The following is a 26,438-nucleotide window of genomic DNA, read 5'->3' as shown; positions in this document are numbered from 1 at the left end:
CAATGCCCTATGTATACTCCCTTTTCCTTGCTTAGATCTCTTTGTCCTTTAGACACTTGTACTTCAAAGTCACATATTGTCTGGATTTCCTTTATCCTCTTGATGTATGCCTATATCCGTGCCATAGTATAGTTCCAGAATAGTGCTGTAGTGAGCACTGGCCTTTGTTGGTAAAAGCATCAGTGATATAACTGGGTCTTAACAGAAGTTCTTGTTTTAGTTTTGGAAGAAACCTCCACTGGCCTGGCAAGTTCACGCTCCCACCAGTAAATGCTTAATGGCTCTATTTGAACTCTGATAGCATTTGTTACCTGTTTTCTTAATGATTGCCATTCTGACTACCCTTAAGATGGAATCTCAGTCTAACTTTGATTTGCCATTTCCCTGGTGGTTTATTGAGGTTGGATACTCTTTATATGTTTATTGCTGCTTGCATTTCAGATTTATTTTGTGTGCATGTGTTTTTGAATGCAACAGTGCCAGAGGACATGGTTGGAATTCAGTTTGCATCCTGCCACCTTATAGGCTTCTATCAAAATGATGTCAGGCCTGGATGCAAGTACCTCCACCTACTAAGCCTCCCCTCTGGTCCTCTATTTTGTTTTTTGAGAACTATCTATTAATTTCATTAGTGCACTTATTGATCAGGCTGTTTTGATTTCTTGTTATTTAGGTTTTTTTAGTTCTTTGTATCAGGCATGTCCAACCTGCAGTTCATGGACCACATAGGTAGAAAGAGACCCAAAACAAAATATAAACTTAGTTCAAATATTAATGAGGTGTGGGGGGGGGAGAGAGAAAGGAAGAGAAAGAGAGATTCAATTGTTTTTTTGTTCTGCTTTGTAGATGACAGCAAACACATCTGCTTGATATTAAACCTCTAAGCTATATAGAAGCAAAGTTTTCCTCTTGTCATTTGGCTGTCTCTTACTTGATTAACTATTTCCTTCACTGAGCAGAAGCTTTAATTTCATGATGTCCCATTTGTATTTGTTGACCTTATTTCCTGAGTGGAGTGGAGCCCATTCAGAACAGTCTTAAGTATTTGCCCTAGTTTTTCCTCTAGCAGTTTCAGAATTTAAGAGCCCTGTTCAGAACATCCTTGCCTATGTCAGCATTTGAATGGTTTTCCTCTAGCAGTTTCAGAGTTTCAATCCTTACATTATAATCTTTGATCCATTTGGAGTTGATTTTAAGTATCAAATTCTCCTGTATATGGACATCCAGTTTTCCTAGCACTATTTGTTGAAGAGGCAATCTACCTTTTCTCCAATGTGTATTTTTAGCATCGTTATAAAAAATCAGGTGTTTGTATTTGTGGAATTTCATATCTAGGTCTTCTATTGTGTTGATCTGTATGTCTATTTTGTACCAGTACCATGTTGATTTTATTTCCATGGCTCTATAGTGTAGCTTAAAGTCAGGTATGGTGTTGCCTCCAGCATTCTTAACTTTTGCTAAGGATTGTTTTGGCTCCCTTTATATTTTGTGCTTCCATGTGGACTTTAAGATTTTTTTTTGGTTGGGGGAGTTCAATGTAGTGGGTTTTTTTTTTGGGGGGGGGGAGCGCTTGTTGTTGGTTTTGTTTTTGAGACAGGGTTTCTCTGTATCTTTGCCTGTCCTGGAACTCCCTGTGTAGACCAGGCTGACCTCAAACTCACAGAGATCTGCCTGCCTCTTCCTCCCAAGTGCTGGGATTAAAGGTGGGGGCCATTCAATGCCTGGTTTCTTTTTCCTATTTCTGTGAAAAATGGCATTGGAATTTTGATGATTACCTTGAAGCAGTAGATTGCTTTTGGTAAGGTGACCTAATTGTATTAATCCAAAAGTAAGAGAAGTTTTTCCATCTTCTAGTGTCTTCGATTTCTTTCTTTGATATTTTAGAAGTCTAATACTTCTTTTGGTGTATTTATTCCAAGGTGGGTTGTTTTTGTTTTGTTTTGTTTTGAAGCAATCGTGCAGTTGTAGGGTTTTTTCCCTGCTTTCTTAGTGTGTTGAAATATGAGTGGAGAAAGTAGATATCTCATTTGGGCCTGACTTAGCTTGGTTGGAAGGGTTTTGTTGTTTTAATTACTGTTTCAATATTGTTGCTTGTTATAGATCTACTTAAATTATTTATCTCACCTGGTTTAATTATAGTAGGCTATATGCATGCCCATTTTTATTTTGTAATCATCTCAGAATTGTTTATTAGTTAAATTGTATGTAATATGTTAGTGTGAACATGTTCTTCAAATGTTTCTGTGGCTAGTTATTTAGTGGAGATTGCTTTTATTGAGACAAATTTATCCACATTTTGCTAATGTCACTAACTAGATCACGTTCTAATTTACAGCTGTGGTGGGGTGATTACTGACTGTGCTGTCTTTAACTTTGTAATTAATTGAATGTTTGGGGGTTCCCTCTCTTCCAGGCCATTTGATAATTCTGAATCATGTCTGATAACGGAGAACTAGAAGACAAGCCTCCAGCACCTCCTGTGCGAATGAGCAGCACCATTTTTAGCACTGGAGGAAAAGATCCTTTATCAGCCAATCACAGTTTGAAACCTTTGCCTTCTGTCCCAGAGGAAAAAAAGCCCAGGAACAAAATCATCTCCATATTCTCAGGCACAGAAAAAGGTAAACAGCTGCTCACATTTCAGAAGTCTCACATTGGCTTATGATATGTTTCCTATCTTGATATCTTCTATGGTGAATCTAAACAGATCTAAGAAAACACTGAGGTCTGGAGAGGTAGCCCAGCAGTTAGGATCACTGGCTGCTCTTGCCCAGGATGACCCAGGTTTGATTCCCAGCACCTACATGGCAATTTACCACTGTCTGACTCCAAGTCCAAGGCATCCAACACCCTTTTCTGGCTTCCACTTACACCAGGCATTCACGTGGTGCACATACATACACACACACACACACACACACACACACACACACACACACACACAAAGACTATAGTGCTTGCTACAGGTCCTGAATTTTTATACTTATCTTCATTTTCTGAAACCTTTATACAGCTTCCTGACATAGTGAGATTTGTGACTGCCCTAGTCTGTTCTGTGGCTTTAACAATCTGAGGCTAGGTACTTTATGTAGGTGTGGTGGTGAATACTTGTAATCCCAGCACTCAGGAGGCAGAGACAGGTGGCTCTCCATGAGTTTGAGGCCTGTCTTGTCTTCATAGTAAGCTCCAGGTCATGCAAGGCTACATAGTGAACTGTCTCATCCCTCACCCCACTCCCCAAAAAGAGTTTTATTTTGTCTGTACTTCTGGTGGCTAGAAATTCCAAACAGCACAACCCTGGTGTCTGAGGAGGTCAGGGTTATAGCATGGTGAAGATTTAGGAGAGGAGCCAGCTGCTCATGGGAAATGTTCAAAACCCAGAAGAGGAGGTAGGAGGAACCAGTCACCCTTTGTGGGAATCTGCTCCCTCAGAAATCTTTGTGTTCTCTGACACCAGTAATATATTCTGAAGGTAGTCATCACCTCCTATGAGGGCCTTCCCCTTAGAGTTCCAACCACCTTTCTATACTGTTTTTATTGATGTTGTTTGGGTGGTTTTTTGTTTTGTTTAGACATTCTCGTACAGCTGAGGCTGGCCTCAAACTCTATGTAGCTGGGACAGGCCTTAAGACTGGTAGTTCTCCTGCTCCACCTCTCTCAGAATACATGAACTCAGCCCTTTTCTATACTGCTGACTGGGGATCCAGCCTCCAGGATATATACATTAGAAAACAAGCCGTGTCTAAACTACAGCAATGACACTGAGGTACATCCTCATGATGGTTAATCTCAACTGTCATCTAGAAGCAAGATGGGAACACCTGCCCGCTGAGGGTGGCAGTCTTCCTTGGCTGGGATCCAGGACCACATCAGTGGGAAAAAGGAGCTGAGCCGAAGGAAGCTTTCATCTTTTTTGGTTCCTGATTGTAGGTACAAACGTGACAGTAAGAGAACATAAAACTAAGATACTGCTGGTGTAAGAGTGGTAATATGGAAGCCCGAGTTCAAATCCTAGCACCCACATAGTGAAATGGAACAAACTCCCGCAATGGTCCTCTAATTTAAACACAGACTATGCACACACAGAAAAGAAAAAAGGAGGCAGTAAGGGATGAGATTCAGTGGGTAAAGTGCCTGTTCTGCAAGAGTAAAGGTCAACACCTATATAACAAGTCAGATGTGCAATGTGTACCTGTAACCCTAGCATCAGGAGGGAGGGGAGAGGCATATCCCAAGGGTTCTGGCCAGTCTGTCTAGCCAGCTGATGAGCTCCAGCTTCAATGAGAGACACTGACTCAGAAAATAGGTAGAGGCTGTTAAAGACAGTGTAGAGCTCTGGTCTCCAAGGTATGCTCACATACACAGAAAAGAGGTTGACCATATATATATAGGAGGATACAGTCTCCTGAAATCCTTACTAAGTTATGATTTGAAATTAAGAATCTTTCTTGTTTTTCAGTGGTAATGTAACTTTTTGTCCTATGTTCTGTCACAGTCAGAAGGAACAGAAACAGCCTCAACATATCTTCTTTTAAGAAGTGTGTGTCGGGGCTGAAAGAAGTGTCCCATAGTGTCAGCACTGAGGCAGACGAGCAGGTCTCTATGAGTTCCAAGCCAGCCAGCCAAAGCTGCAGAGTGAGACCCTGGCTCAAAAAAGCAAAAACAAGCTGGGGGTTGGCACATGCCTTTAATGAGGCAGAGGCAGGCAGATCTCTGTGAGTTTGAGGCCAGCCTGGTCTACAGAGTGAGTTCCAGGACAGGCTCCAAAGCCACAGAGAAACCTTGTCTCCAAAACAAACAAACAAATAAAAACTCAAAGAAACAAAACACAAAAGCCAGTGTATTCTGTGCCTAGAAGAGAATTGTCAGTGCCCGGCCACAGGGTCCTGGTACACCCATGGGACTGAATGCAGGTCAATATGATTTAAAAACAGAGAGGGCACTTACCGGCAAGTGTGATATCCAAATGGATCTGCACACAGCAGAAACTGAAAAAGTGGGAAAAGATCTGGTCACAAAGGGCCTCCTATTCTGTGCTATGGAACTTGGATTTTTCCTGAGGAACCATTGCAGAATTTAAGCCAGGGAAAGAGCTGGCCACCTTTCTATTTGAGGTACAGGAGACTGGTAGCCATAGAGAAACTAGGTTTTGTTGGAGATGTAAAACTACCTTGGAAATGGTCAGGCTTTTGCAGGAGCCTTTAGCCAGTTTAGTGGTTTTAATAATGAAAATGGCAAGGAGCCCTTGTCTTGGGTTATTATAGGCTCTAGATAGACAGCTAGCATTGAGTTGATTGCTCATCAATGGAGGCAGTTACACCCAATAATTCAGCCTGTGTGCACTTTTCCTATCGGTTATGAAGATATATGTAAGCATCTTTTTTTTTTTTTTTTTTTTTTTTTTGTCCAGAAATACAATATTAATACTAGCTTATACTTCACCTACTTCCTTTGGAATTAATACTCTTCTGTGTGATAGAACAAGTTTAGCTTTGCTAGCTTGGAGATGTCATCACTGATTGTTAGACTAGAAACTGAGAAGTCTTCCATTTAAGTATTTTGTTTTCCTCTTTTCTGAAATGCGCAGCAGTCTTGTGCCTCATCTGGGACTGAAGGCCTAGCCCCTACATGACCAGCTAGGTCAAATGTAGAAAAAGGCAATGGCCTTAAGATTCCATGTGAGCATGTGACTCAGGATTTTACCCCCTCTCCTTTTACTGCTGTTGTTTTATTTAGTAGGTTTCAGAAATGATTCAAACAAGTTTCTGTGGTCCAGTATTTCTTATCAAGTGATCTGTTGTTTGTAGACATCTTATAGATTGTTATGTTTGACAGGCAAAAGTGGGAAGTTGACTTATATTTAAACATGAACAGATTTCTCCTCCAAAACTGTCTTGCATAGTTATTTATTTTGTTCAGTGTTGGCATCTAGAGTTGCAGCAATCTGTAGAGCTGGTCTGTCTAGCACATATTCACTCTAAGGCTTGCTTTCATATCTTTGTTTCAGATGCTGTTTCTAAAACTTCGATTCTCTCCCAGGGGCTACTAAAATATGGCCAATATGTGTGAAAAGCAAGTGGAATTAAACAGATTTTAGTTTTAGGATATTGTATCACTTTCTTTTTTTTTAATAAAAAATAAATAAACACAAAAGTGTATATGGTGCATGCCTTTAATCCCAGCACTCAGGAGATATTGGTAGGTGGATCTCTGTGAGTTTGAGGCTAGCCTGCCCTACATAGTGACTTCTGGGACAGCCAGAACTACACAGAGAAACACCTTCTAAAAAAATATATTGTTATTATTAGGCCAGGTGACACGTCTTTAATTCTAACTCTTAGGAGGCAGAAGCAGGTAAATCTTTGTGAGTTTGAGGACAGCCAGGGCTAGCTATACATATATAGAGACAGACAGACAGACAGACTATGCTGTGTCAAAAAACAACAAAAATTTGTATTTATTGTTGGTGTGTACATGCATGTGCCTGACAACTGTGGTACATGTGTCAGTCAGAGGTCACCTTGTAAGAGTTGTTTGTCTCCTTCCATAATGTGTGTCCATGAGATTGAGCTCAAGTTGCCAGGCATCTTCACCCATGGAGCCACCTGGCTTCCAGCATTTTCCTTTGAGTGGACTGGTATATCTAGGTATATCTCTAGGCTGTTCTACATCACCAACATTTATGGAATGTACTTTCTGATGTAGCCTGGACTCCTTTCTTGTGTTAATGGAGGGAGCTTTCAGCACCAGCTGGCCTTCCTTAAAATCTGCTCATTCTGAGTCTGGCATAGCTCAGTCACCCTGTGAAGGAGTTGGCCGGGATGTTAGATGGGGAGGAGGTTGATATCCACTTTGGATTAGGTGTCTGTGATGAAGGTCATATAAGAAAATGGCAATTTTCCCAGTCATATCCATTGGGAAATGGTAAAGAAGTTCCTGTGGTAACAGGAGAAAAGCCTCTACAACAGACTTTTTAAAAAGAAGAAACATATTTTCTTAACACACAGGTTTTGTTTCTCTCATCTCTACAAAAATGGTATACAAATCAAACTGTTAGTTCATAGCCAACTAATATTTTCTCCTGTTTGCAGTATAATGAATTAGAAGCCCAGGGACAGAGAAAGGACTAGAGGTCCTGACCTCAGAGTACTCAAGTCAGCCTGGTGGAAGATGAAAGGTTATGTATGGTAGATGTAATTGTGTGTTGTAGTAAAGACAACAAGATTTTATGCATGCTTCATAATTGTCTTTCCCTCTGCTCCCTTCCATGATTGATGAGACTTGCTTTCTTGCCACATATCCTGTTGGTAAATATGTGTACCTGGAGAATCTAGAGGAAGCATGGACATTTTGCAGAAATGTGTCATTATTAGTCAAAAATGGCATTGTTTCTTGTGAGTGCTAGACTAATAGTATCTTTGTGAAAAATATGTGCTAGCATGTTTATGTACAGATTTATCAAACAGCAGGACAGTAGAATCTTTTTGGTTAACATGACATATTGACCACATTTTTTAAATATTCAGATTCTGTTTAAAAAATACGTTGCTCTTCCCCCTGAGACTACTAAAATATAAGTACTTGTGAAAACGAAGTAGAATTAAAGTCACTGTAAGGGTAAAGGGAAGGGGAAGAGGCAGCAGTGTCCAAGAATTCTCAGCACACACTGAGATTGCCTTGCAAAGAACATACCTGCCCAAGTGGACAGAGACAGTGATTGCACAGTGGAGTGTGTGACTCAGGATTTAGAGACTAATGAGGGGACAATGTGATATCCAGGCTAAAGGGGGAGTAACTTAAATCTACATAGGAATCTATCGAGCAGTCAGCCATACATATATTCTCATTGCAAAGTCTGCAGAGTTGAAACATGCGAGTAAACACTTCTTTCCTCTGCCTTGTGAATGTTCAGAGTACTTTCTGCCTGTCCTGAGAGGCTTTTCTCTGCAAGGGAAAATACCTTAGATACCCTGAGCCCTGTCCTCATCTTTGACCTAACTTGTCTCCCAGTTAGTTGTGCAATGTTTTTCTGTAAGCGTGAACAGCATAGGGTCACCAGACATCTGAAGAAAATGTTCAGACATTAGAACCCAGAGCCGTGAGCAGCTCCAGAGAGCACATGTTTGTGAGGCCTGCCTGGATTATTAAGTACAATCAAGGCTAGCCATGGCCAGATAGCAAGACCCTGTCTCCAAAAATGAGGTAATTTTGTTAAACATAAATTTAGAAGAAGCATTCCACTTCAGGAGAAAACCAACAAACCAGAAAATCCAGCCAACATATACATATATACAGCATGATCTTTGAGAAAGGAAGACAATTCATGGAAAAGAAAAGAATTTTTGTTTGGGGGGGGATGCTGGAAGACTGATGAGAAACAATTCTTGGAAAACCAGTATTTAAAATTAACAGAACAAATATGATACCAATAGGAGGGTGAGAGGGTGATCAAGAAAATTCTGCCAGAGTTTTAAAAAAAAAAAAAGCACCCACATAGGAAATGTAAAAGAAGACAGTTATATGTTGCAAATAAAGGGCAAATAAAATAGAATGAGGGAAATAAAAAAAGATCATGAAAAAAGACTCAGGGGAAAGAGAGATGGCTTAGTGGTTAAGAGAGTTTGCAGCTCCTGATTCCTGATACCCACAGGATGATCACAACCATCTGAAACTCTAACCTCCATGGGCACTTCACATAGGTGGTGGGTGCACTTATATACGTATGGTGTAAAATACTGATGCACATTAAGGAAAACTGGAGGATCAGAGATGAGTCAGTGGTCAGGAACAGTGAGCACTGCTGCTCTTGCCGAGGACCAGGCGTGGCTCCCAGCACCCACATCATGCAGCTGAGTGCTCCCTGTAGTCTAATTCCCTCCTAAGGCCACCTGCACACACGCAGTGCACATATTCTCAAGCAGGCATATATGCATACACATAAAAATAAATGTGGTACTGAAAAAGATTATTTGATAAAGGACTACAGTAAGATGAGTAGAATAACAAACAAGTAATTGCTAATGGATACAAGGTTTCTTTAGGGAATGATGAAAATATGCTAATTGCATGTTTATGGAATTCTGGGTATACTAAAATTCATTGGATTGTATAATTTAAACAGGTAAATATAACACAGGAGATTGAAGAGAACAATAAAACTTGATTCAAATGATTGCAAAAATCTATAAAGCAGCCGAAAATACAGTGTCTAGGAAATCTGCTTTTTTTTTTTTTTAAATGTAAAGTTTTTGTGTGAATCAAAGGTTTTCTGGGATTGGGGGGTGAAAGTCAGGGTAGAACATACGAAGTCCAGGTCTGTCTCCACTGAGAAGACACAGGTAACATAGTGTACAAGTATGTATGTACCGACAAATTCAAGTTATAAAAAAATGAGTTTTTATTTTTCAAGACAGGATTATCACAGATTTCTGGGGAGGGGTGGTGTCATACCCCTTTAATCCCAAGATGAAGGAGGCAGAGGCAGGCGGATCTCTTAGTTTGAAGCCAGCCTGGTCTACAGAGTAAGTGTTAGGATAGGCTCCAAAGCTATACAGAGAAACCTTGTCTCGGAAAAAAAAAAAAAAGATAACAGATTTCCAAAGCTTACTTAAAAGGAAGAAATTTAAAAGAATATAACTCTTTCCACAAAGAAAGTCTTAAGACCTGCCTAGCTTCTTTAGTGAATCAGTGAAATATTTAAGGAAGAATTAATTATCATTGTATACAATTTCAAGAAAATTTGAATATGAGGTAATGTTTCCCAACACATTTATTTCAGGACTTCAAGACTAGTTAAAATTTGGAAATCAAAAGTAATTTAGGATAAGTCATATGATCATAGATATAGAAAAGACATTTGACACAATCTAGTATTCATTTCTGATATAAGTGTTGAACAAACTTGAAATTGAAGGAAATGTACTAAATTTTATAAGGACATGTTAGAAACATTGACTGTTGATATCAAACTAAGAAATAGCTGGACAGTGGTGGTGTATGTCTTTAATCCCAGCACTTGGGAGGCAGAGGCAGGCAGATGTCTGTTAGTTCCAGGATAGCCAAGGCTACACAGAGAACCCCTGCCTCGAAAAACCAAAATAAAAAACAGTGACTATTTTCATTCCCTGGATCAGTAAAACACAAAAATTCTTATTAACACCTTTATTGAACCATGTTGTAGACTAGGGACTAGCCAGTTCAATGATGTTAAATAGTGACAGAGGGAGAGGGAACTGGGATCGATATGTAAAATAAGAAAAAAATAATAAATATATATAAAAATAAGGTTAAATAGTAAGCAAGCAAGAAAATAAATAGCTTAGATTAGAAAGAACATGCAAGCTTTTTTTAGTTTACCACAGCATATTACTTTATAGAATATCCTGTGATACCCTCAGAATTTTTAAAAATAAGTAGAAGAGAGTTTCTGGATATAAGATTAGTTCTGAAGAATTAACTTTTTTTTTTTTTTGGTTTTGGTTTGGTTTTTCGAGACAGGGTTTCTCTGTGGTTGTGGATGCTGTCCTGAAGCTAGCTCTTATAGATCAGGCTGGTCTCGAACTCACAGAGATCCGCCTGTTTCTGCCTCCCGAGTGCTGGGATTAAAGACATGCACCACCAACGCCCAGCTCTGAAGAATTAATTTTATATTGTATTTTCTGGTGGGGCTGACCCAAGGCTGCAAGCATGCTAGGTAAGCAAGCTACCCCTGAGTTACATCCCCAACCCCCAAACTGCCATTTTTAGTAGCATAAAAATAAGTATTCCTGTGCAGTAGTGCGATGAAACAGTGCCGGGATCTGTAGTCTCTCCCCCAGTACTAGCAAACATTGCTGAGAGAATTAAAAACCTAATTAATAAGATTTGCTGTTGGTCCTGGATCAGAAGGCAAGGTGTCAATAAACTCTAAAGTGATTTCTACAAGAAAGCTTCTTGTAGAAATTTAAAATATTCTTAATTTCATATAATACTGTAGTGGATCTGAAATAATCTCAGCTTATTTGGAAAAAAGTTTTTTTAAAAAAGGACTTAGACTATACTTTCAATGTTTGTATAAAGATGACAGTAATCAAGGTAGACAGGATTGGCATAATGATAGATGATTTTAAGAGAACAGAAGCATCCAGAAATAGATCTGTGGGTTTAGGAGCTACAGATTAAAGGAGGAGAACTGGGGAGGAGAAGGCCTTGGTTGTTTGAATTTGCAAAGAGTTAGTGATGCTGCAAGAATGTTGCAAAAAATTTTTTTTGCAGTGTAACCATTGGGCAATTTAAAGATGTAACATTTACAAACTGTTATTAAAATGAAAGTGCAAGTCAGATGTGGTGGCTTATGCAATCAACCGTAATAAGAATTACCATGAATTTGAGGCCAGTATAGGCTGGAGAATGAGGCGCTATTTCAGAAAAGCAAGTTGGAGGAGGGAGGGGAAGTAGGAAGAATTCATCTTGCTCAAGCAGCCTCTGTAAAATGTCTTTGGAGGCACCCACCCTTCAGTAGGATACATGTTGTGTGTACAGTTTCCTACCAGCCACTGTTCCCAGAGGAAGTGTCTTCTACAATAACCTCATTTCTAATCAGTTTCAGGAAAAATACAAACACGATAATAAATGCCATAATTAGCCTTGTTTAAAGAGATTGTTTTCTCTTCCCACACCCATGCCCTCTAGGAAGTAAAAAGAAAGAAAAAGAACGGCCAGAGATTTCTCCTCCATCTGATTTTGAACATACCATCCACGTTGGCTTTGATGCTGTCACTGGAGAGTTCACTGTAAGTTTACCTAATTGAGGTTTCTTTGTGACAGTAAAACAGTGCTGAAGGGTTGTGGGGATTGCTCAGTGAAGAGAAGCACTGCGAGTGTGAGGACCCAGAATGGGAACAATCAGATGAAGTCATTGTAGTCCTGCTATGATGTAAGTAGTAAAAACAAGAGACCTTGTCTCAGAGTGGAAGACAATGATGTTTGAGATGATCCTCTGACCTTTGCAAATGTATACATACTCAAGAAACCAAAAAGGGTACTCAAGCATTTTTAGTATTAGGTTTGAAATCAGTTTTTTCTCTGTGTTTTTTGGTGACAGAATTTTTATGTAGCCCAGTCTGGCCTCCTGTGAACTCATTTTGTTGTTGAGACTGGTCTTGAACCCAGTCCTCCTGTCTGCACTGCCTCCATGTGCTGGGTGACAGCTATGGGCTATCAGAACTGGTGTTGAACTTTTCTATCCCGTGTGATTCTTAGTTCTTTTCTTCTCGTTGTTTGCATAAAGCAAACTCTTGGTATGATCCTAGTAAAACCTGGAAACTGAATCCTCCTGAGAGCATGTGGGGTTACATGCTGACTACCATGACTGGCATTAGTTTTCACTTCTTACTGTTTTATTTTGCTTGTCATAAAAATATTAGTAATTGGGGCTGGAGAGATGACTCAGAGGTTAAAAGCACTGGATGCTCTTCCAAAGGCCCTGAGTTCAATTCCCAGCAACCACATTGTGGCTCACAGCCATCTACAATGAGATCTGGTACCCTCTTCTGACATGCAGACATACATGCAGGCAGAATGATGTATACATAATAAGTAAATAAATCTTAGGTGGGAGGTAGTGGTGCATGCCTTTAATCCAGCACTTGGGAGGCAGAGGCAGGCTGATCTCTGTGAGTTCAGGGCCAGCCTGGTTTACAGAGCGAGTTCCAGGACAGCCAGGGATACACAGAGAAACCCTGTCTCAACAAAAATAAGTGAGTGAATGAATGAATGAATGAATGGATCTTTAAAAAAATTAGTAATTAGGGCTGGAGAGGTGGCTCAGACTATATACATACAAGCAAAATATACATATATGTAAAATAACAGCTAAAGAAATTAGTAATTGGTTGGTCTTTTTCTCTAGAGAGCTGAGCCTACCAATTACAGTTACAAATAAACAGATATGGAGAAATGAACTTTTAGGGCTAGGGTAATGGCTCAGTTGGCAAACTGCTTGCCTTTTGAGCATGAAAAGATCTGAATTCAGGTCCCTAAAACTGAGATAAAAAGCCAGATGCTGTGCTGTGGTCCTGTGCTCCCAGCCTACTTGTAACATTTTAGTTGAGGAAGACCCTGTCTCAAACAAAAGTTGGAAGGGACCTGAGAACCACATTAGAGCCTATCCTTTGACCTTTTGACCACAAGTCCTTTTAAAAAGAAACAAACAAACAAACAAAAAAAAAACAAAAACAAATAAACCTATACTTTTGGCAGGACTTGGTGATACACCCCTTTAATCCCAGCACTCAGGAAGAGGTAGAGCAGGCAGATCTCTGAATTTGAGGCCAATCTGGTCTATAGAGGTAGTTCCAGCACAGCCAGGGTTACACAGAGAAACCCTATCTTGAAAAAAACAAAAAATTGTATTTTGTCATTCCTAATACTAAGGCACCTGAGAAGTATTGTGAGTTCCAGGCCAGGCTGAGCTATATAGTTCTTTGTTTCAAAACTAAATACATGGGGGCTGTAGAGATGGCTCAGTAGTTAAGAGTACTTGTTCTTGCAGAAGAACTGGATTCAATTCCTAACACTCACATTGCACCTCAAAACCATCCACAACACATACTGTACAGACAGACGTATACTGTACAGACAGACGTATATGTGGGCAAAACATTCATACATAACCTAAAATTTATGTGTATTGGTTGGTTGTCATTGGTCTATGAAAATGTTCTTTATTAGAGCAGTTCAAATCATAACTAACTGACTTATGAATTTCTTCTTGTTAGGGCATGCCAGAACAGTGGGCAAGGCTGTTGCAGACCTCCAACATTACCAAACTAGAGCAGAAGAAGAACCCTCAGGCTGTGCTAGATGTCTTGAAGTTCTATGACTCTAACACTGTGAAGCAGAAATACCTGAGCTTCACTCCTCCTGGTAAGACAAAGATGGTGGTGAGAGCTGGGTGGAATGGAATGGAGAGTGCCAACTCCCTGCTGGTAAAAAGATTCCTTCTGGAAAATGAAAGATGGAAGGACAGCTGTTGTCTGTTAGTGGGACAAAATGGAGATGATTATTTCATATAAATAAATGGCAGGGTTTGAAATGAAAAATGCTTTTCTACTCAGCTGGGTGTGCTAGAAAATACCCTGAATCCCATCAATGGGAGATCTCTGTGAGTTCAAGAGCACTCTGATCTACAGAGTGATTTTCACACCAACCAAAGATACATACAGTAAGACTCTTCCTCAAAAAAAAAAAAAAAAAAAAAGCCTTTTCTATTAAAAAGTTGAAACTTTCCTGTGGGGTGGTACATGCCTTTAATCCCAGTACTCGGGAGGCAGAGGCAGAGGCAGATGGATCTGGAGGCTACCAGGACAGCCAGGACTGTTAACAGAGAAACACTGTCTCGAAAAACTGAAGGAAAAAAAAAAAAAAAATGAAAAAGAAACTTTGTGTGGACTGGAAAGATAGCTCAGAGCACTTGTTCTTAGTGGATCCAGGTTTAGTTCCTAGCACCCACTTTGCAGCTCACAGCCATCTGACCATCTGGAACTCCAGTTCCAGGGATCAGATACCCTCCTCATCTGGCTTCTGAAGGCACGAGGCACACACATGGCGCACATATGTAAACACAGGTAAAACACTCATACACATAAAATTCAAAATAAGTCATTTTTTTTAAAAAGGAACTTTAGCCAGACAGTGGTGGCACATGCCTTTAATCCCAGCACTCAAGAGGCAGAGGCAGGCAGCTCTTTGTGAGTTCGAGACCATCATGGTCTACAGAGTGAGTGCCAGGACAGACTCCAAAGCTATACAGAGAAAACCTGCCTTGAAAAACAAGGAGGGAGGGAGGGAGGAAGGATCAGAGTGTAGGGCAAATATAGTAATCAGTCTGTATTCATTAGTAATTTGTTTTAAAAACTATATTTGACCAGAAAGTGTTAAGATTTTTTTGCTATTTGATATAAATGTATTAAAGTCTACAGATGTTTTTAAAGAAAAGAAGAAACATATTAAGTTTTGCATTGTTTGAATGATAGCTTTATATTTCTTGGTGGGCAATTTCCTGGAAAGGTATCTAATATAAACAATAAATTTTGCTTTAATAAATACAGATTAATAAAGTGATTTAGTTAAAATTTAATTTTATTATGTGTTAATATATATAAATTCACTTATGCAAATGCTGGTGTTGTCTTTTTTTCTGCCCAACAAACTATGGAAATATACTAAACCAAATAATGGAAATGGGTATCTTTCTTGCTTTATCAGCTGTTACTTTTTAATGGTGAATCTGAGTTGTAAATGTCCCCAATGATTTATAATAAATTTACAGCATTTCATAGATTTGAGAGTTTTTAGCTTGGTCACATACCAAAGTCTCATTTGGATACTAGTGTTGCCATTTAAAATGATACCAGTTCAGGAACACTTATTCACTTGCTAGGTGCTGTGGTACTTGCCTCTAATCCTAGCACTCAGGATCCTGAGGCAGGAAGATTGCCAAGAAATCTAGGCTAGGGCTAGAGAGATGTCTTAGCAGTTAAGAGCATTGGCTGCTCTTGCTAAGGGCCTGGATTCAGTTCCCAGCACCCACATGGTAGCTCAAAACCATTCCTAACTCCAGTTTTAAGAGATCTAGTGCTGCCTTTTGACCTCTGGGGACACCAGATGAGATGCATATGGTGTACATACATGCATGAAGGCAAAACACTGATATACACAAAATAAATAAAATCAAAATTGGGGGTGGGGGAAGAAAAGCAAATACAATGGATCAGTCAGGCCTATATATCAAAACTTCACCTGATTTTTGTTTGTTTGTTTGTTTGTTTGTTATATCCCAGTTTTCTCTCTCAAATTTATAATATCTTTTCTGTTTCACATTTAGAGAAAGATGGCTTCCCTTCTGGAACACCAGCAGTAAGTTAATAATTTATTTATTATAGATTCTGTTCTAATGTAGTTGCCTTAAACAAATCTTTTTCTGTTACTTGCTAAAATATACAAACAGATGTGATAGCCCATGTCTCTAACTGCATCGCTAAAGAGATCAAGGTAGTGAACTCACCGTGAATTTTGAAGAACTGGGTGGCTAGCAAAACCATGTCTCAAAACACCAAAAGTAAAATAAAACTAGCCATCAGACAAATAGCTACATAGTTGGGGGTTTTTTTGTTTGTTTGGTTGGTTGGTTGGTTTTTTTCTGTTGTTGTTGTTGTTTTGTTTTTCTTAAGTTAGCTACTTGATTAATTGGGAAAGCCACATGAAGTAAATGGAACTTTATGGGCACTTTAAAGCAACTGAACTTTATAATAACCTCCAGAGTGATGTAGCTACTTCTCCAGTGTTGTCATACTGAACTTGAATATGGTGAACTGGTTGGCATATTCTCTCTTCCCCAAACCTCATTCCAGTTCCTTTCTGAGTGTAGTAAACTGAGACACATTCTAAATAATTCAAACATGTCAGCTCCTTTTCTTGCTTTATTAACTGGTGTACCTGGATCTTTTAAATGCCTCAAAATGAGGTTTATGTCTACAGTGTCCAGAGGGCCTTTGTTTTGGTCCAGTGAAATTGATTGCTTACTTGAGAGCTATGAGCTATGGATGTAGCTCAGTAGTAGAGCAGTTACACCATACACAGGCATTGGGTTCAGTCCTTAGCAGAGTCTCCTCCCCACTAAAAATGATACATATTTATTTACTTTTTAATTGGTTATATCAGAATCAGTGAAGTTCAGTTATTTTTTGAATGAGCTATTGAAGAAATAAATTTAAAAATATTTTAAAAGGGAAGTCACATTTTGACCTTTTAATTTTACTGGTTTATCCTCCTTTTCTGCTTCTGTGATGAGTGCAGCTGAATACTAAGGGATCAGAAACATCAGCAGTAGTAACAGAGGAAGACGATGATGATGAAGATGCTGCTCCTCCTGTCATTGCCCCTCGGCCAGACCATACAAAATCAGTGAGTGATTGATGACAGTGTGTTTTTGGAAACATCGGTCTGCATTTGACTTGCATTCCAAGTGTTTAAAGACCCTCAAGCTTAAAATACTGTCATGTGCAGAAACTTGGTTGCTTGTCAAGCCTACTTTTTGGTGCTAATGAAAGTGACTCAGCAGGTATAGGTGCTGGCCACCCAGTCTTGGCAGCTTGCATCCAATCCCATGGTAGAGGGAGACCTAACTCCTACAAGTTGTCATCTGACTGCCTCGTGCACATGCATACAATAAGTCAATTAAAATTAATAATAACTACTTTGAAAAGTAATATCTTCAGTAAGCATGGTGGTGCCCATCTTTAATCCCAGCATGGTAGGTGGATGCCTGAGTTAAGAGGCCAGCTAGAGCTACAACCCTAGACCCTGTCTGTAAAAGCAGACAAAAAAGGAAATTAACAGTGTCTTTAAAAGTTAATATACTTAACTCACTGGGTTTTCCTTCCTGTTTCTCTCTTATTCTCTTTCTCAATATAGGTAACTATTATATCTGAAATTAGATCATTGCTGTTTCCTAAATTACGTATTTTACCTTGTTTTCAAAGGCTGTATGTTCATCCAAGAAGCATTTAGGGATGAAATTACTTACCATTAAGAGAATTTTAAAAGTAAGGGCCTTAAGTGGAGCCAGGCAGTAAGAAACTGCCCAGTACTGCCCTTGCCACTGTGATAGGTGGAATGCCAGGCTGCCCCAGGACTCTGCTCCACTCAGCAGACAGAGCTGAGACTGATTCAGTAGTGGAGTGCATAAAGTGTTGTCTTTATGACATAGGACTGGCTGTTTGAAAGAAAATGATCACACGAGTTTTTCTAAAACTTACAGAGGGAGGTGGTTATAGTTATCTCAACATCATCACTCTTACTCTTTCTGTTACTAAGCTGTGTTGGGTTCATTTTGTTTTTGTTGTGAGCCATGGAGGGTCTCATGTAGTCTCGGCTGCCTTCAGTCTTACTGTGTACCCTGGAATTCCTGACCCTCCTGTGCCTGCTTCTCAGGCACCCAAGCATAGGTGTGTGCCCTGTGCTGGCTGCAGGAGTGCTTCCTTTCCTTTCCTTTCCTTTCCTTTCCTTTCCTTTCCTTCCCTTCCCTTCCCTTCCCTTCCCTTCCCTTCCCTTCCCTTCCCTTCCTTCCTTCCTTCCCTTCCTTCCCTTCCCTTCCCTTCCTTCCTTCCCTTCCCTTCCCTTCCTTCCTCCTTCCTTCCTTCCTTCCCCTCCTTCCCCCCTCCTCCTCCTTCCTCCTTCCTCCCTTCCTTCCTCCTTCCCTTCCCTTCCCTTCCTTCCCTTCCCCCTTCCCTTCCTTTCCTCCTCCTTCCTTCCCTTCCCCTTCCCTTCCCTTCCCTTCCTTCCCTTCCTTCCTTCCTTCCCTTCCTTCCTCCTTCCTTCCTTCCTTCCTTCCCTTCCTCTCCCTTCCCTTCCTTCCCTTCCTCTTCCTTCCCTTCCTTCCTTCCTTCCTCTTCCTTCCTTCCCTTCCTTCCCTTCCCTTCCCTTCCCTTCCCTTCCCTTCCTTCCTTCCTTCCTTCCCCTTCCTTCCTTCCTTCCCTTCCTTCCTTCCTTCCTTCCTTCCTCCTTCCTTCCTTCCTTCCTTCCCTTCCTTCCTTCCCCCTTCCTTCCTTCCTTCCTTCCCTTCCTTCCTTCCTTCCCTTCCTTCCTTCCCTTCCTTCCTTCCTTCCCTTCCTCCCTTCCTCCCTTCCTTCTCCCTTCCTTCCCTTCCTCCTTCCTCCCTTCCTCCTTCCTCCTTCCTCCTTCCTTCCTTCCCTTCCCTTCCTTCCTTCCTTCCTTCCTCCTTTCCTTCCTTCCTTCCCTTCCCTTCCCTTCCTTCCCCTTCCCTTCCCCCTTCCCTTCCCTTCCTTCCTTCCCTTCCTTCCTTCCCTTCCCTTCCCTTCCCTTCCCTTCCCTTCCCTTCCCTTCCCTTCCCTTCCCTTCCCTTCCCTTCCCTTCCTCCTTCCCTTCCCTTCCCTTCCCTTCCCTTCCCTTCCCTTCCCTTCCCTTCCCTTCCCTTCCCTTCCCTTCCCTTCCCTTCCCTTCCCTTCCCTTCCCTTCCCTTCCCTTTCCTTTTTTGGTTTTTCTAGACAGGGTTTCTCTGTGGCTTTGGAAGCTGTGCTGCAACTAGCTCTTGTAGACCAGGCTGTTCTCAAACCCACAGAGATCATCCGCCTGCCTCTGCCTCCCGAGTGCTGGGATTAAAGGCATGCACCATCCACCGCCTGGCTGGGAATGCTTTTTTTATTTATTATTTTTATTTTATGTCTGTGGATGTTTTGCCTGGTTGTATATTTGTGCAGCGCATTGCACCTGTTGCCTATGGAGGTCAGAAAAGGACATCAGATCCTCTGAAACTTTGTTACACATGGTTATGAGCAGCCATGTGGGTGCTGGGAATTGAACCTGGGATCTTTGGAGAAATAACATGTGCTCTTCGCCACTCAACCATCTTTCTAACTGCAATAGTGTGCTTCTTTTCAGTACATTGTTCTCAGTACTTTAGATGTAGTCACAGTGGAGGGAATTTCATAGATCTATTTTGCTTGATATTTCCAAAATACATACATGATGTGTCAAAAAAATGTTATACATTATTTTCCTGGTTACATGTTTTGGGGAGGTGGAAATATTTATAACAGTGTCTTATTGTAGCCTAGGTTGTCCTCTTGCTGTATCTGCCTCTTGAGTGCTAGAATTACAAACAGGCACCACTATGCCTGACAGTTAAGTGTTTCTTGTGTGAATATACTGTCCCATTCTTCAAAACAGTGGGAAAGATAACTTGGTTTGGTTTAAAAAACAAAAATCAAAGAATACATTTTCTACTACTAAGGCCATCTGATAATGTTTTTTCCTTAAGTCTCAACAATGAACTGTATCTCTGCAGATTTACACACGGTCTGTCATCGACCCTATTCCTGCTCCAGTTGGTGATTCTAATGTTGATGGTGGTGCCAAGTCTTCAGACAAACAGAAAAAGAAAGCCAAGATGACAGATGAAGAGATTATGGAGAAATTAAGTATGCAGTCTATACTTTATTTTCTTAAAAACATTTGGTCCAGAGCTGGCGATAGTGGGTGCTCAGTGAGATACACTTGCTTTGTGTGTATGAAAAACTTGGTCCCTGCCAGCCACATCTAAAGGGCATATTTGAAACTCTGTCAAAGGGGTTTGAATATAGCGTCTCAATACAAACCTATAAAAATGTCCCTTACAGGCTGGCAAGATGGGAAAGCGCACTTGCCACCATACCTGGTGTCCTGAGTGCCATCTCTAGGTGTCTACATGGAGAAAGGAGAGAGCTGACTCCTAAAGTTTTCTGATCTTGATATGTGGATGACCTCCAAGTGTGGAGACATGTACATGTACCCACACATACATAGACATACTAAACAAAAACAGATGTAAAGCCCGGGCGGTGGTGGTACACACCTTTAATCCCAGTACTTTCAAGTAGGAGGATTTCTGTGAGTTCAAGACCAGCCTGGTCTACAGAGCGAGTTGCAGAACAGCAAGGGATATACAGAGAAACCCTGTGTGTGTGTGGGGGGGGGGGGCTGAGGGTAGGACGGGGAACAAGGGGAAAAATGCAAAAAAAAAAAAAAAAAAAAAAAAATCTTCCTGAAGAACATGATCTTCTGTATTTTGTGTTAGCATAAAGTATGTAGGAGGTGGGTTCTTTTTCTTTCCTTTTAATCCACCATTGTTGGCTTAGGTCAAGCAATAAAAGGTAACAATAATATCTGCTGACAATTCTACAGCAGCTTCAAAGAGCACTGACCTGGGACATCAATGAAAGATCCCATGTAAACAGTGTTTAAATCATGGGTGTGCTCTGGTTATTGCTTTTTTCCTCAGTACTTTCAAGTATGAGCCTGCTTTTACCCTGGAATTTTGTAGAGATACATAATGTTCCTTCTCTTTCAGGAAAACTGCTACTTTCAAACAAAAATTCAGAACAGTAGCTGTCACCATTTAGTCCTGACCCCTAATCATGTCATACCCTCTTTTGCTACAGTTCCTTTTTCAGTGTCTTACTGTTTGTCATGACTGTGTTTTATAGCTTGGAGTTAAGTGGTTGGCTTGAGGTGGAGTACTTAAGTACTTTATAACTTTGCTCGATATGTTTGCGTCATACCTTGAGCAACTGACAATGCAGACTCATTTTCTCCTGTTTTGACTTAATATTTATTTTTCTAGTGTATTGAAGGTTTTTCAAAAGCTGGAAAATGGAGCCAGACAATGGTTGCACACACCTTTAATCCCAGCACTCAGGAGGCAGGGCAGTCAGTCAGGTCTCTGAGGTCCAGGCCAGCCTGGTCTATAGAGCTAGTTCCAGGACAGCCAAAGCTACCTTGTCTTGAAAAGCAAAAAAAAAAAAAAAAAAGAAAGAAAGAAAGAAAGAAAGAGAAAGAAAAAAAAGTCTAGCTCCATGGAGAGTGTGCCACCTTTTATTGCTTATTTTTCTTAATTTCTTTTCAACTTTAAATTTTTATGTCTGTTAAGTATTTTGCTTATATGGATATATATTCATGCGTGGTGCCAGCAGAGGTCAGAAGTGAATGTTGGATCCTCTGGAACTGGAGTTATGGGTGGATGTAAGCCACTGTGTAGGTGCTGGGAGCTGAGCCCAGATCCTGTGATTTTAACTGTTGAGATATTTCTCTAGCTCCTGCTTATTTTTCTTTAGTGCTGATTGTTTAAGCAAATTATTTTTGGAACTTAGTGTGTGGTATAGGACTTTTATCATCAGTACAGACTATTAAAAGGAATAATTATCAAATTTTATTTACATTTAGTTTGATTGATTGACGTCTAATTTTTGTTTGTTTAAAATAGGAACTATTGTGAGCATAGGTGACCCTAAGAAAAAATACACAAGATATGAAAAAATTGGACAAGGGTAAGTTTGAGTATATTGATGTCATACTGAATACTCCTTGATTTACATACAGTCTTCCCTCTGATGCCGAGCATGTTGACTATTCTTAGGAGATTGTGTAAATAAATAGATAACACAGTTAAATGGAGAGACTTATATACTTGTGAGTTGAGTATAATGATACACACTTGGGACTTTATCACTTGAGGTGCAGGGGCAGGATGGCTACAAATTGTAGGCTAGCCTATGCCATAGTAAGACCCTGTCTCAAAAAATCAAAACAAACAGTGAAGCACTGGTTAATAGTGTTACACTGCCTGTCTCCCTCCACCTTTCCCTGACCCTGTTCTCCTCCCCTTCACTTCCTCCACTGTCGTCATCTTCTTCAACAAGAGTTTCCTACGTAGCCCAGGCTAGCCCCACAGTCACTATATAATCCAGGTCTTGGTGTTCCTCCATCCTTGGCTTTGCTGGTGCTAGAACTGAATGTCTGTGTCATCACCATATGTGGCTTTTGTTGGTTTTTCTTATATGTTATTTCCCATAGGTGGTGAGAGATCAGATAGGTAGAAAAATCATATTTTGTATTTGAAAGACAATGAAAGTATTTATTGCAGGCTATTGACAGTTAAAAATCTTTAAATCACGTATTGGTTTTTTTTTTTTTTGTCTGTTGGTGTTTTGCCTGCATACATGTCTGTGTGAGGATATCAGATCCCCTGGAACGGAAGTTACAGTTTTTTGAGCTGCCATTTGGTTCTGGGGATTGAACCCAGGTCCTCTGGAAGATCAGCCAGTATTTTCAACCATTGAGCCATCTCTCCAGCCCTCTCCTCTTCCAATCTTAATTTAGCACTGATTTTAATAACAACAAAAAAATTGGAAGTCACCGTTTGTTTTCAGTGCTAAAGATCTAGAACCATCTGCCTGCCAGGCAAGGGCTCTATTACTGAGCTACATAGCCGTTTTTACTTTTGTATTCTTGCATAATAATAGATAAGTTTCATAATAATAATGATGAATGAACAAGAATATGAATGATAATCATAAATTGTGTTTAAATTGCAAAGAAATTTATGAAGCAAAACTTTGTGAAATTTAAAAATGAAGTCAAATATATTTTCTTGAGAAATATATCCATGTCTTTTTGTGATTAGAAGTTCAGAGAAATGTTTAGGAGTGACACACATCAAATCCAGAATACACTTGGTACGTAGCCAGAAGGTCCTGTCACAGGGGTGAGAGGGAACCCTCGAGTCTTGTCATAGTTCATTGTTTGATTTCCTTGTTTGGTTTGAGTAGGGGCTCATAGACATGTACGCCCTGGCTTACTTCTTCCTTTAAGGGGGGCTCTTTGTTGTTTTTCATTTTTTGATCTGTTTTTTTGTTTGTTTGGTTGGTTGGTTGTTTTGTTTTAGGTTTTATGTGACAGGGTCTCCCTACCCAGCTCTGACTGTCCTGGAACTCAATATGTAGACTAGGCTAGCCTCAAATTCAGAGAGATCTCCTCCTGCCTCCTGCATGCTGGCATTAAAGGTGTGTGCTACCATGCCCTTCCACTTCCTTATTTCTTAAGCATAGAAGTGGGTTTGTGTGCTGTTTCCTTCCTCCCTTCCTTCCTTCCTTCCTTCCTCCCTCCCTTCCTCCCTTCCTCCCATCTTTCCTTCCTTCCTCCATCCCTTCCTCCCTTCCTCCCCTCTTTCCTTCCTTCCTCCATCCCTTCCTCCCTTCCTCCCCTCTTTCCTTCCTTCCTCCCTTCCTTCCTTCCTTCCCCTTTTTCTTTCTTATATTTTTATAGGTCTGAAATATTTTGTATGTAAGTTTTGGCCACAAGTAGGACTGCCTCTTTGTTTCCTCCCCCCCTTTTTATTTGAGAAGTGTTGAGTATAAGTTGTTAAATCTGTTTTTAGTTGTTCAAAGCCTGAAGTGTTTGAATAGTGTAAATGTTATAACAACTTAATTCTCTTCTGTTTTCTTTCAGGGCTTCTGGTACAGTTTTTACTGCAACTGATGTGGCACTGGGACAAGAGGTAGCCACTGTTCAAGTCTGCATGTTAGCTCTTTGTAGGGAACCATGTTGTGTCACATGGGGTATGCATGCTTGCATGTGCATAAATGAGTGAGTCTGGCCGACCAGGGAAACAGGGGATCTGCTTATGTGAACTTCCCAAGCACTGGATATAAATACATGCCACCACAGCAGGGTTTGGGGATAGAAGAAGCTCAGGTCATCTTTGTGCTTGGAAGTGCTTTAGCAGCTGAGCTGTCAGTCTCCCCAGGCTTAGAATGTACTGTAAGAATTGATCTGTCTAGTCTTAGCAGCAGTTACTATGTTAAGGGAACAAAGAATGAAATTCATTCAGTATCATGAATAAGAAAATATTTTTAAAATAATTGCCAGTTTAGAATTTTAAAGAACAATTCCTTGTATAGACTGACCTTAAGTTGGCAAGATAAATGTAGGTAGGGTCAATGAGATAGCTCAGCGGGCAGTCACTCACCAACCTGAGTTCATTCCCTCTGGTCTCAGTGTGTGCAACCATGGCACATGCCTGCCCACACATAAAACAACAAAACGTCATTTTAAAAGTGTTTCAAATACAAATTCAAATATAATTTATATTCACTATGTAAGCTCTACATATTAAACGACTAGCTAATTGTATTTGTAATTGTCAGAATTAGGAATGCTGTTTTGATGTTTCAAATATGTTCTATTATAGGTTGCTATTAAGCAGATTAATTTACAGAAACAACCAAAGAAGGAATTGATCATTAATGAAATTCTGGTGATGAAGGAATTAAAGAATCCCAACATAGTTAACTTCTTGGACAGGTAAATAAGAATTTTTTTTTTTTTTTTTAATTGAGATCAACTTGGGGTAGTGATTCATGACTAATTCCAGCATTGGAAGGCTGAGACAGGACATGAAGAGTTCAGGGTGAACCCAGTGAGGCCTTGTCTTTAAAAAGGAGAAGGCATGAGAGGAGGTCAAAAGCAGAGAGGGGAGCTTCAGAAATGACTGCTGTTCTTGATGAGCACACCCTGCTCTTGGGAAGGACCCAGCACTGCCAGCACCAAGTAATGAGATTATACATTTCTGGTTTCCTGGTTTTTTGGTTTGGTTTGGTTTTTTGTTGTTGTTTTGGTTTGTTTTTGAAGATTTTTAAGTATTAATTTACAACTGCCTGTAACTCTACTTCCAGAGAAGCCTTTTGGCCTCTGCTAGCACTCATAAAGTGCACATAAACTCGGTGAGGCAAGTATACACATATAAATTACATAAATAAATCTTAAAACATAAAAAATAAATAAATGAGAAAAGAAACAGACATACACTGGGATAAAAATATGGACATTTGGAGTTAGAGTGGTGACTGAGCAATTAAATTAAGAGCCCTTGCTGCCTTTTAGAGGACTCACAGTTGGTTCCCAGCCCCACGCAGTGGGTTATACCTTCACCTGTGACTCTGGTTCCAGGGCATCCGGCTCCCTCCTCTAGTCACATACAGATACAAACACATAAGCAAAACACAAAATAAAAATTAATGCTTAAAATCCTAAAAACAAACCCAGAAATGTATAATCTCATTATTTGGTGCAGGCGTGGCATTTTAGGTTGAGCTACCTACCCTGAAAAGTAAGCCGAAAGGTGAAAACTACAGTGCCAGGGTGCCAGGGCCTCATTGAGAGGACACCTGAATGGAAATTGCTGGTGGTGCTGTGCTCAGAAACCAGCAGAGCAGAAACATTAAGGAATGGCTGGCTGTGAGTCATGCTGTGGCCTCAGGGATGACTAGCCACACAGGTTTTAAACTGAGGTTGGTTTTTATCCCAGGAAGCTGGGGTTAGAGCGTGTGTCACCATGGCCAGACAGTTTTTATTACAGGTGTCACTCTTCATGTTTCCCTTTCAGGTTGCTATCAAAAGATCTCTGAGCTTAGACATTGTGTTAAACAGTATATAAAAGGCAGAATATAAAACTGCATTACAACTGATTTTTTAAAAAGAATCACATTTACTTAGTGAATGACAACAGAGACTGTATTACATAATAATACTTTAATGAATGATAACTGTGTTAGATAAATTACCTTAGTGAATAATAGTGTAGGTTGTATTAGATATAATAGATTGCAGATGACCTTCTTCTATTTTTACATTTTCTTAGAGGGAAAAGAGAATGTATTTTATGACTTAACCCTTTTTTGTAAGAACTATATTCAAAGGAACAAAATTTTCAGGTGCATTTCCTTGTTTACTTTTTGAAATCTTTTCTTTTGTTTATTTGTTTGTTTGTTTGTTTGTTTTTCGAGAAAGGGTTTCTCTGTATTGCTTTGGATCCTGCCCTGTAGTTAGCTCTCTAGACCAGGCTAGCCTCAAATTCACAGAGATCCTCCTGCCTCTTCTGCCTTCCAAGTGCTGGGACTAAAGGCATGCGCCACCAACGCCCAGCGAAATCTTTTTTTTTTTTTTTTAATTATTAATATCACTTGTCCCTTCTCCTTTTAAGAGTTTTTTCTTTTTTACTTATGTGTATGTGTGCACCTGCTTGTCTATGCACTGCTTCAAATGAGGGTGCTGGAGAGGCCAGA

At 40.1% G+C, this 26,438-nt stretch overlaps 1 protein-coding gene across 1 annotated transcript in view; it reads left to right on the top strand.

The window, feature by feature from the left end:
- The window catches only part of Pak2 (p21 (RAC1) activated kinase 2), a 65,465-nt gene that overhangs the window by 21,867 nt on the left and 17,160 nt on the right, over window positions 1-26,438 (top strand). Inside the window, exons 2-10 of the mRNA XM_051191322.1 lie at window positions 2,414-2,621; window positions 11,671-11,771; window positions 13,758-13,905; window positions 15,866-15,897; window positions 16,837-16,944; window positions 19,847-19,979; window positions 21,800-21,863; window positions 23,824-23,872; window positions 24,566-24,678. Coding sequence (XP_051047279.1) covers window positions 2,435-2,621; window positions 11,671-11,771; window positions 13,758-13,905; window positions 15,866-15,897; window positions 16,837-16,944; window positions 19,847-19,979; window positions 21,800-21,863; window positions 23,824-23,872; window positions 24,566-24,678 — 935 coding nt within the window. The 5' untranslated portion in view covers window positions 2,414-2,434. The remainder of the gene's footprint in view (window positions 1-2,413; window positions 2,622-11,670; window positions 11,772-13,757; window positions 13,906-15,865; window positions 15,898-16,836; window positions 16,945-19,846; window positions 19,980-21,799; window positions 21,864-23,823; window positions 23,873-24,565; window positions 24,679-26,438) is intronic.

This window comes from Phodopus roborovskii, unplaced genomic scaffold (genome assembly GCF_943737965.1).
Source record: "Phodopus roborovskii unplaced genomic scaffold, PHOROB, whole genome shotgun sequence".
NCBI classification, from domain to species: domain Eukaryota; kingdom Metazoa; phylum Chordata; class Mammalia; order Rodentia; family Cricetidae; genus Phodopus; species Phodopus roborovskii.
Note: the sequence above shows the minus strand (reverse complement) of the source record. Positions and strands in the feature narration are given on the sequence as shown.